The sequence below is a fragment of the Ochotona curzoniae genome, unplaced genomic scaffold (assembly GCF_017591425.1).
Source record: "Ochotona curzoniae isolate NIBS_2020 unplaced genomic scaffold, NIBS_Ocur_1.0 scaffold_1852, whole genome shotgun sequence".
In the NCBI taxonomy this organism is placed as follows: Eukaryota; Metazoa; Chordata; class Mammalia; order Lagomorpha; family Ochotonidae; genus Ochotona; species Ochotona curzoniae.
In genome coordinates, this window is record NW_024467087.1 from 2,724,737 (window position 1) to 2,737,073 (window position 12,337).

General features: G+C 38.6%; 1 protein-coding gene across 4 annotated transcripts in view; it reads right to left on the bottom strand.

Annotated features, from left to right (window-relative positions):
- The window catches only part of AFF2 (AF4/FMR2 family member 2), a 462,047-nt gene that overhangs the window by 297,736 nt on the left and 151,974 nt on the right, over positions 1-12,337 (bottom strand). For all 4 annotated transcript variants that reach the window (XM_040999786.1, XM_040999784.1, XM_040999785.1 and 1 more), the window contains one exon: positions 6,186-7,046. In XM_040999786.1, coding sequence (XP_040855720.1) covers positions 6,186-7,046 — 861 coding nt within the window. The remainder of the gene's footprint in view (positions 1-6,185; positions 7,047-12,337) is intronic.

The following is a 12,337-nucleotide window of genomic DNA, read 5'->3' on the forward strand; positions in this document are numbered from 1 at the left end:
AAAAATACTTGGGAAAGCTAGCTGAAGAAATGTTTGTTGTTTACAAGGAAAGAAATGATGTGTGCTTTTGTTTAAGGGTGTAAAGAACAAACCTTGAATGAAGAACGGAGGGATTGCACATAACTGTCATGACAGAGTTCGTAAGTTACCCATTAACTCGCGGCAGGTGAAGTCGAGCTCAGCATCACATTCTGGCTGCCAAACTGCCTGTGTATTCAAGATCATTGACAGCTTGCCTTTCCAGATCTATTTCACTTTTGTCCTATAAACGTTAAAGAATACACAAACTGGCCTACCCTGAGATTGTGCCTCATATTTTTCTTATGTATGTCATTCTTTTCATACACAGCAAATAGACGCAAATACGAATCGTTCTCCATATTAATCAAGTGCTATAATTCTATTCCTCCAAGATAAAGTTTAAAAATCTATCTCCATCCACTGTCTGAGCAATCCTCCCTGCCTAACCCCTCTGTGTCAGTATCTGGTAAAATTAGTCCTACTACTCTGTGGACAATCCCACCTTCTCCTAATCACAGAAATACAGCCATCTCCACTGAATTTTCAAGCATCTCTGAGCTCCCCATCAAAATAATACAAGAGGGCCCAGCACGGTAGCTTAGTGGTTAAAATCCTCATCTTGCATGTGCCAGGATCCCAAATCGGTGCCCGTTCTAATCCCAGCGGCCCCGTTTCCCATCCAGCTCTCTGCTTGTGGCCTGGGAAAGCAGTCAAGGATGGCCCAAAGCCTTGGGACCCTGCACCGGAGTGGGAGACCCAGAGAAGGCTCCTGGCTCCTGATTGCGGATGGAAGATCTTCTTTTCTATCTTTCCTCCTCCCTGTATATCTAAATTTTCAATAAAAATAAATAAATCATTAAAAAATGATACAAGACCCTGTATTGCATTTAGAACCAATTCATGCAGCCTAAGGAGACATTAATGTTGTGGGCAAATGAAGAGATATGGTAAGAAAACACAAATTTGAACATGAATGGAATGAAGGAGTTGGGAGAGTTAGTAAAAGCTGCAGAGAGCAAGCTGCAAGAAGCAGCAGGTGCAAAAGATTGTGGCTTCCCCACATCCGCTTAGAAAACGTCAAGGTCGAGAATCCTTTCTGGCACCTCGCAAAGTGCAATGACTTTTGAGGTGTCTCTATTCATCTTAGATGTGTTGCAATTAAGACCAGTCATAGCCTGGGACTGCATCTAATTTTATTTCCATAAGAAGGGACAAAAGAACCACACCTTGTACTTTAAGGGGAAAATGAATGCACACAGCAGCTGGACGGCTTTCTGTTCTCCATCATTTTTGTGTAGCTGCATAAAGACCAAGAACTCCAGGAGTGAGATCACACTGTTCTCTGTAGTTCGCACATAAAGCACCTATGCTTATTATTTACTTCATCATCAATAAAGCAAATTGTACTCACAGTGTTCACTGCATAGAAAACAGGCACAGTCAGGAATATATGGTAACTTTTCAGCTGACTGACAAAGCTAGCCTCTAAAATAAGCCAGATCAAACGCATGTCATTTACATTAACCTTTCCTAAGAGGCTTCTAGTTTCACAGCAATTGGAGACTCAAATAGCTTAAGTGCATAGACAAGAATAACATGTAAAGCAAATGAATTTTTATGGTAATGACACTTCACATTAATACTGTACTTGGGAATAGTATACTTAATACGTCACGACTGCTCATTTCATTTGCATGCAATTATTGATTTGCCAAACAATACTAATAACAGATTATGCCAAAATTCAAAGCTATCTACACTAGCAGATTTTTCTCCTAAGGGAAGAATAAACAAAACTCTCTTATGTAATCATGTATAAAGCTGAATTTATTAACAAATTTGTTTCCTAATAAAACACCATCTGCAAGAACCCTCAGTTTCTGCTTGATATAAATACTCCTCTTAGAGTACTCAGCTACAGTTAGCAGAAAACATTCATCTAGACCCAACTGCATCACAGATCAGCCCTCTTTGATTGCTTGGGATTTTAATAAATTCTGTATCATGAATCTTTTAAACAAATGACTTTATAAATTACATACCTCACTTGCAAAGCTAACCCTTTGCAATAAAGTTGGTTAGACTTTAAATGTATTATTATGACATAAATTCTAAGCATGAGAAGGTTTCAAGGAGAAGAAATATGACTTACCCTACTACTGATACAAGTATAGAGATATAAACAAACATGGACACACAAATATACATACATATCACATTTTCATGATAGTTTATGATCTCCCAACACACAAATATAACCTTATCTGCTTACTTGTTTGTCTTAGATTTTGTCTGTTTTCCGGTCACTTAGAACTCCCATTATCAAGCCTGGAGTGGTAACCTAGCAGCTAAAGTCCTCATCTCGCACTCGGCGGAAATCCATAAGGGGGCTGGTTAGTGTGCCGGTGGCCCCGCTTCCCACCCAGCTCCCTGCCTGTGGCCTGGGAAAGCAGTCAAGGACAGTACAAAGCCTTGGGACCCTGCACCAGTGTGGGACACCCAGAAGAACTTCTGGCTCCTGGTGTCGGATCGGCTTAGCTCTGGCCGTTGTGGACACGTGGGGAGTGAGCTAATGGATGGAAGATCTTTCTCTCAATATCTTCTTCTTTGTATACCTGCCTTTCCAAGAAGAAAAAAAAAAATCTTAAAAAAAATTAAAAATAGGGCCTGACGCCATAGCCTAGTGGCTAAAGTCCTCACCTTGAACACGCCAGGATCCCATATAAACGCCAGTTCTAATCCTGGCAGCTCTACTTCCCATCCAGCTCCCTGCTTGTGGCCTGGGAAAGCAGTTGAGGACAGCCCAAAGCCTTGGGACCCTGCACCCATGTGGGAGACTTGGAGGAGGTTCCTGGCTCCGGCTTCAGATTGGCACAGCACCAGCCGTTGCGCTCACTTGGGGAGTGAATCATCGGACGGAAGATCTTTCTATCTTTCCTCCTCGCTGCATATCTGACTTTGTAATAAAAAATAAATAAATCTTTAAAAGCATAAATAAAAATTAAAGATAAAAATGAACAGAGCATAAATTCAAATGCTAAGTGCTTTTAGAAGTGCATAAACACTTAGAAGAGTGATATTCAGATTTAGAGTTTTTGCTACATAAGTTGCATTAAGTTCAAAGTTTCATGATGCTCTGCTCTGTATTATGCCTACTCTTTAATCTACACACTTCAGTCTCTCTGTTGGGCTGTCTGAACTTTCAGTTCCTTTCTTCCTCTCTTGGTTTTTACGTTACAATTTAGTTCTATCTATATTGTTTGACTTCATGGCCCTAAACCTCTCCTTATTCCTCTTTCAAAGCATTCCTTAAGAGCTACATTTTGAAACAAGTACTTTCTTATGTCCTCTCATGGCTTTATTGCACCTGACTAATAATTTTTCACATAAAACGATATCAAGTCTGTCCGTGTTAACACCAAACACCTCATGCATAAAGACTGCTCCTTGGGGAACTGTTTCCAATGCTGTCGACAGTTCAGACTCGTTTTGAAAATGTATTCCTCTTTAGAGTGTCAGTGAACTAAGTGAAAGTCATTTTTGAATCTAGATCAGCCATTTTGTAAGATATAAAAGAGAGGATTATAATAGAGGGATCTCATTGGATCTGGGACCCGTCATGTAGATTGTTTTACAAAGCAGTGCTATTTCAACCCCAGCCCTATACGATGACATTCCAACACAAGAAGGGGGAAACAACAGACACCAGGAACAGGAAACAGAATGGCATCCTAAACTCCCACTATGCTCCTCCTTTTTTGCAAATCAGGTGTCTTTGTGCTTTTGAGTGTTAACTTCATTAAGTCTTCTGGTAGAAAAAAAAATGCGACACGAGCAGGCAGAAAACAATTAAAGAAATATAACTGACAATGACTTTCATAGCAATGGTTTATCTTTGTTCCTATTAATTAGCAGCTTAGGAAAGGTAATCCAGGGACCATTTTTTGAAATGTATTCATTCACTATTTATTGAATATCTATTATGTGCAAGATATTTTTAGGCACTTGGGATAGAGGGAAGTACGGCACATTCCTTGCCCTCTAGGAGCATACAGTCTAATATAACAGTCACATAAACACCTGACTATTATACCATGAAGTGCAAATCAAGATGTATAAAATGAGACAATAAAGGACCTACAAACGAGTGGTTTCTAATCAAGCTGGGGGAATCAGGGAAGCTTTCACAGAAAATATGACAGCCAAGCCTACTTTTATCAGCAATAGGATTTCAGTAAGAATATAAAGGAAGGAAGAAAATGATGTTCTAGTTGAGAGGGCAGCATGTTGAAAAAAATCATATGACAGGGAACCATGAGAACTTCTAGATGGCCGAAATTTCTTTTTTTTTTTTTTTAAAGATTGATTTTTATTATTTTTTTTATTGGAAAGGCGGATATACAGAGAGGAGGAGAGACAGAGAGGAAGATCTTCCGTCCAATGATTCACTCCCCAAGTGAGCGCAACGGGCCGATACTATGCCGATCCGAAGCCAGGAGCCTCTTCCGGGTCTCCCACGCGGGTGCAGGTTCCCAAAGCTTTGGGCCGTCCTCAACTGCTTTCCCAGGCCACAAGCAGGGAGCTGGAAGGGAAGCGGGGCTGCTGGGATTAGAACCGGCGCCCATATGGGATCCCGGGCGTGCAAGGCGAGGACTTTTAACCACTTGCGCCACCGCGCCGGGCCCGATGCCTGAAATTTCATTTGTGTATGATTACATGGTGAAACTGAGACTTAGAAAGTTGGACCTCTTCCTGAGAGTGATAAGAAGGTTTTGAAGAATCAAAAGCAAAAGTTAGATATTGCAACTGAATCAGCTTGCACGATGGATGGTTTGAAAGAGAGGTGAGCTAAAGTGAGGGAGATCTATTAACAGACGCTGTTACAGCAGTCCAGGTACACAGTAGTTACACACGGTTCCAAGGTGGTGAGGTTAAAGAAGAGGCAACACAACGGAGAGCTAGTTAGGAGGAAGTTTGACAAGACTTGATGAATTAGGCACAAAAAGCAAAATTTCCTCAGAAGGGAAAAGTATAAAAATCATCCATCTAGAATATATAAGCAACAGCCCCAAACATCTGGTTCCATTGAGTTCCCACTGTTGTCCAAAATAACCTTGTCTACTGAGGACCAGGGACGGAAGATGAGCCAGAGGAGTCAGAGAGGCAGAATTCTCTAATTTGAACACCTCTGAAGTAGCACCTACAATGATTTGCCCAGAAAGCCTGTCACTCTGATTGAATAAGAATTTCAACAGACTTTGTTCCTCTGGGTTTTTTTTTTTCGAAACTTCGGTCATTATTCATAGGAATCCAATTAACAGGCAGAAGCGTCTTCCACTCAAGTGGTTGAGGTGCAGTAGGCAGCCACTTCGGTGGTGGTGTTAACAGGACAGCCCTCTGAATGTCTCCTCCAGGGAGACACAGAGCCTGGAATGCAATCTTTTGTGATTCACTTCTCTAAGAGAAGGATTGGTTCCTCTAAACTTCTTTTTTCAAAGCACTGGTTCCTGGGATGGGGTAGGGCTATGGCCATTTAGCCATTCTAAACCCAGTGGGATTTGGGTTGATCATATTGTCTTTTGCTACAAAAGAAGGGATGGAGGTAGTATGAGCAGGCTATGTGGTCGTCTGTACAAAATGAAGCAGAAGGTAGGATTGAGGGATGAAGGAGACTACGTTAAGAGCTTGCCAAGGAATAGCTTTGCAAACATAGAAATACAAAGATGTTTCAAGAATCCCTTCTACTTCAGCTTCCACCAAATCACACTTGTATATTTTTTTTAACTTAAGGAAATTCTGTGTTTTATGTTTATAATATGCCATTGGATAGCGTAAGTCTATGATGATTCACTCTATCCATGAGCCTCATGTTATTTATGACTATATGTAATCTCAAACTTAACTAGTTTATATATATTTCCATAAGTGCATCTTCTAAAACCATTTTATAACTCCAACTTTTCACTCATTCAGATTGACCTCATTTTCAGTCAAGGTGAATTTCTAGAAATTTAACTGTATCTGCAGATCTGTAACTAGTCATGCCACAACAGACAGATAAAGAAGAAATCTCAGACCTTTAGCAGTCTCACATATGATTCAATAATGTAACTAAAAGCTGGTTGTGAATGTTACAAGATGAAATAAAACTTGCAATTACTTACTTCATTTGTTTGGAGCATTGTGAACTTTGACAGTTTAGTCTTTGAACTGGCTGCACTGGGTTTTCCGTCCAAGAGTGATCCAAATGACAGATTCCCAAAGTTGTTCTCAAATTCAATGGAAGGTTTCAGTGTTGGTGAGATGTCTGCTGCCTGTTCTTGGCCATCCATGGGTCTTACATAGGCAGTTGGCTTTTGCTGCCCCATGCTTGTTTTGCAGTAAAGCCCTGGCGGGAAACTTTGAACTGAAAGGCCACTGCTGGGAGCTAACAAAGAGGAGGCAACTAAGGGAGACCCAGGTGCTTGCACTGTAAATTCAGATTCTTCTACTGAGTCGGACTGAAAGATTTCTTTGAAAGCATCTTCTCCACTGAACACAGGATTAATGTCTTCCTTTGCAGGTGCGTTTGACTCCTCAATGGCTCCAACTTGGGGTGCTTCAGCTGGGTAGACAAAGAAATCTTCAAGTCTGGCTTGAGGCTGGTCCTGTGACAAAGTCTGCATCTTGTTGAGTTGATTACTTGCTTGGCTTGCTGATATGGTGCTAGGATTATTATTATCTCGTGGCCACTCCGGTTTTGACTTTCTGTTGCTCTGTATTAGAGTTGAATTCAGTATCACAACAGAAGGTGGAGGCACTGATGCTGAGGAGTGGGTATTATCCTGCTGAGATGGCATCATTCGGCTCTTTTGCTCTGGGAAAAAGCTTGGTTCATTTTTGTTGATGGAAGTCTGGGGCACAGAGTTCTTTGGGATTCCCACTAGATGATTCTGATTAGAATGGTTAGTTAGCAAATCCTTCATCTCATCGTAGTTTCCAAGCGTGTTCTGGACTCGGTTGGCGAGGGCATCACCTTTGTTTGTCTAAAATAACAAAAAGATGGGGGTGGGAGGAGAAAGAATGAATAGCTTTTTGTTTCCTAATGCTTATGTTTCAAACAGATGCCCTAAGTAGACTAGTACACAGGGTTCTTTAAAATTGCCATACTGCCATAAAATTTCATACTTCTTATGCTCTCTGTAGTTAAAAAAAAATCAATAGTATTATTTACAGAGCCTCTTGGAATGAGCATGCGTGACTCATTTTGGGAATACTTCTCAGCTTGTCCTTAAACAAGTTCATTTTGAAGAATTTTAAATTCTGTTATTTATTATTTGTGTTAGAAGATACTTAGCTTAAGTCAGATGAGATTGACTGCTACACTCCACTTCACCATTAACAACTGCTCTTTACTGGTAATTGAAATTATAACTGAATGTTTGTCTTATACATATTCTAGACACATAAGCATTTGTACTACATTATGCACCATGAAAAAGGTTTGGCCAATTAGACAAGAAAGTTAAACTGTACTATCATGACTTTACTACGTTTACAAAGCATGGGATTAAATGACATATAATTGGGCTAATGTATGACTGAAGTGAAGCTAGTTCCTTTTAATCAACGAACTGTATAAATTGCTGGTGTTTGCCTACATGTTCTGGGGGCCTGTGTTTACATGTTGATGATTTATACTCATTAAAAGGATACAATTGTTCATCAACACTGACTGAAGTTCTCCCCTGCCTTTTCAGTGATTTAAAAAAAAAATCATGAATGGAACTGTTACTTCAGTAAATCCAACAAAACCATATTTTCAAAGTGATGTTAATCTAATATGTAGAGTCACAGAGGCAACCAAATTATTATATGGACAAGCAACATGCCATCTACAGCATTCCTTCCTGTATGAATATTAATCCTATTACATGGGCTAAAGATTTTTTTTTTAAATAATGAACTTCTTGAAAGTGTTGTGTGACATACAAAGAAAGCTTTCATGACTGAAATACATGAGTGTGCTTGGATATTACATTGATGAAATTTCAGTTGATTCAGCTTCAAAATGATTTTTTAAATTTTCTTTAAATGCCATAGAAGTTAACAAAACAAGCTGTCGAATTTGGAAGAGTAAAGGAATTCTTTGTGCCTAGGCTTCATTATCTTGGCCTAAGATGTTGCAATGAAAGACACCCACCAATATCCAAGGAGTCAGGTGACAACTGGGCCACAAAATAGGAAGGATATCACATTATGTGGCCTACAGGTCTAAGCAGCAACATGCGCACACTCCATGCACAGGAGGGAGTGACCACATCCCACTGGAACCAGTCAATGAAGGCAAACGTTAAACATGCAGGGTTTCTCACATGGCCTGCATGCAGGCTGCTCTCCTGGTACCTACGGGGAGAACACCTTTTTCCATCTGACATCTCATTCTAAATCTAAGTTGTATAGCTGCTTAAGCTTCTCTGTACATAAAACTGGAAGAATATGCAGATGAATAGAGAGTAAAGTACTGGAAATAAATGAAATCACTAAGGAAAACACCACGTAGAATAAGAAGATCGGGTCGGGGAAGAAAACCCTGGAGAGCATCAACCTTCAAGAAGCTGAGAGTAGACAGGACATCCCGAAAGGACAATCGAGGAGAGGGCAGCAGGTAGAGATCGTGACTTGGCACGGTCTCTAGATGCTGTGCACTTCCTTTGATTCGTAGTAAATCACACAGGGCACTTCCAAGCATAACAAGGTGAATTAAAAAGTTATGAATTTCAAAGATTAAGGAAAAATGTGCCAAATATATTCTAAAGTCAATACGTGGGAAATGGAGAACTGCAGAAATCAAATAAATATGTCAGTTTTTAGTTTTTTATCTTTAAGAACATCTTACATTGCATTATATGCAACCTTGGTACTATAGTAATTAAACAAGTAACGTTACATATAATCCTCAACTGAATACACACTCTATTTTTAGAAGTATATTTGCAAAACATTTAAAAGCTATTCATAGGTATAAGCTTTAATTCCATATGAGTCCCAACGTTTGTCATTTCTTATGGCAAAAATTGTTTCAGCAAATGCAAGCAGCTACTTTTTCCATACAGTGGTTTCCTACAACTGGACTGCACAATGAACCATGGAGAGCAGGCGAAACTGGTATCTAATTTAATCCCTGAAACAAGAAATTTCATTGTCTTGACAGCCCAGCCTGAATTCTGAGCAAGCTTTAGCCAATCTCAGGTTTGTGTTTACCCCGGAAATAAAATCGCTCATGTCAGATGAGTGATCAGTAATTCCTAGTTATTTTAAGGGATCTGGCCCAACGAGTGAAAAAGAACATCATTTCATCTCCCATAGTGTTCCTACTTAGTTTCCATGGAAATCAAGCTTCACAGAATCAGAACCACCTTGCCTTTAGGTGTCACAAAGATCATTGTAACAACCCCATGTTCTGAGGCGTCATTCCGTTCTTACCTCAGATCTCATCAGAACTGAAGAACCAACTTTTTGAGGGAAAACAAGCAAGTCACACCCCTTTTTGTTTTTAGCATTTAATAGCAAAATACATGCTTTCTCCTTGGTTGGGGGAAATCATATCCAGTTTTCTTATTTATGTTTACTGTAACAATAATCCAGGTTTCTAATGTATGCTTAATTTTTCTTCCATGACTACATTATAAATCATGCTTGAAATCAGGAGAATTTCTAAATGTATCAGTCTAAAATTATGCATATATATATAGACATATATATGAATAAAACAAAAGATAAATTGAAATTTCTCTGAATAAGTCCAGAAAAATGAACTTTGACACCATAGTATAACAACTATTACTATGATTTGTCTCATTGTATACAACTGTAATCTCTTAAAAACCAAAGGCCACTTTTATTTATCTTTATATACCCCAGACATAGTACTATGCCTGGTGCATATTAAGTATGAAAAACTTGCTGTCAAATGGAACAGGGTAAAATTATAATTCATAATATGCTTATATCAAAATAAAGACTTTGCAATAGCTTGGAGTAAAGGATATATAAATGGAAAGACAAAAGTCAGGCTAACTTGGTTACTATGACTGGAACAAACTGAACTTTTAGCTCCTTTACTCAACAGTCAAAAAGGAAAAGCTCATACGTACTAGAATGTTCTTTGTCTGACAGAAGGAAGGAAGTACCAATTCATTAGTTAAGACAAATGATTGTCTCAGATCAAAATGTTAAAAAAGAAATTACTGTATTTCATTCGTTACAAGAATCTTGGAGAAATAAAACAAGTTTTTGATTCTTACTCCTAATAATATTATCGAGAATCCTGAAGATGAATGACACAATATGACAACTGATCAACAAAGCAAGGCTGAAAGAAACACAATTACTAGGCCACGGATTGCTAGCATCATTCATTTCTTTCATGGTTTTGACCCAAGAACAACAGTTCTTCCCCATCAAGGGGCAAAAATGTAATAAGGTAATTATACAACAGGCCTGATCCTGAACTAGACTTAATGTGTCCACCTGTGTCTCTACCTGATGCACCCTTCTATTATCAAGACAGATACCTTATGAAAACTTCTGACAATGCTAAGAGCCAGTTTTTTTTCAATAGACTATTTTAAAATATACTGCTAACATGTACAGATAAATATGTGTCTATATGACCAGCCTTATTAACAGTTAGCATCTACCTTAAAGATAACAGACCATTATTGCGACATGATTTACAATGTAAAGGCAGGAAAGAAGCGAGCATTGTACACCACATAATAGTGGTGACGATGGGGATGGAAACTGATTTTGAAAAATAAATACTTGGAGCAAACTTTATTTTTCTCACCCATCCAAAGATAAGAATTAAGACTCATTTGGTTTTTCCTCTTTCACCTTGAGAAGGAGAAGGATGCCTATGGCCCTTTTGCTATTCTTTATTCCCAGACTGACTCTAATCCCAATATCACCTACACTTGTCTGCTTCTTTTCACTGTCATTTCAATGTTTCATTCCTTTCTTCCTCCCCCTGACTCAGGGTTCTTCATCCACTCGTCATCTTGTAATGAATCTTCCCGTTAGCTTGCTCCACTCAGGGTCAACTCTTTCCAGGTATCTTCCACTTCTCCTTCCCTATTGATGTTGGCTCCTTCCCATCAATCTCAAAAGATGGTCATATTTCTTTCAATTAAAAAAGATTCTTGTTCAACATAATCGTTGCTTTCACTTTCAAAAATTCCTTTCTGCAAAACTCTTTCCCAAATCAACTTTTCATCAACTTCTTTTCCTTTACTTAATCACTTGCTACTCTACAATTCCTGGTTGGCTCTCCACAATGCCACCAGTTTCACCAAATGATGTGAATTCCCATATGGTTGCTGATTATCTTTTAACTGCCAGCCCCCTTCATTCTTGTCTTTCCTAGACTCTGATGTAACTAGTGCAGTCATTCCATAAGATCCTGTTGTTTTTAGTAAATGTGTCTTTCCTTCTTATCTTCCTATCTCTGTGACAACTTCTTTTTTTAGTTTTCTAATACCTTGCTTACAACACTACTTTGCTCCTTAAATGTAGCTATCACCCAGCATTCACTTTTTGTCTTTTCCTGCATGATATAACTTGGTGATGACCTTCATTCTCCCAGCTTTCACTGACACCTGTATAAATCTGATGCTCATATGATCTCTGTGTGTGTGTGTGTGTATATATATATATATATCCTTATAGATATTACCAATCATAATCTCAAACCTAATATGCTCAAAACTGAATTATTCTCTACAAGTACAAATCTTTTTATCTTCTTGAACAACTTTTTAATGATACCATCATCTTCTCAAGTAGAAAAACAAAAACCACTTCAGAATCATTCATTTTTATCCTATACTACTCCATATTCAAATAAGACACCATATAGTGTCATTTTAATTTCCTCATTTTATCTTAAATTCTTGCTGTCATAAACTCCCCTAGAAGCTAAAATAACTTTATAATATTCCTCTAGTTTCCCCTGCCTTTAAACCCTGTATATACTGCCCAAATTAATCTTTCTGATTTCTACCTTTCTCTTGGTCATGCCTCTTGTTAAAAGCTTGTAATACCTTTTCTCCAAGGACAGAATTGAACTGAAATTCTTGGAGTGAAATATACATGCTTCATTGATCTCTGCCCTTCGCATATCTCCCTAACAGTCAATATGCACTTATAACATGAGTCTTCCATAATGACCTCTACCATTGAACTAGGAATTACTTGAGTGCAGGGGTTAGGCATTATTCCTCTTTGTAAAGAGACTGGTGTACAATAAGCATTCAAAAATGTGCGTTAAATGAAT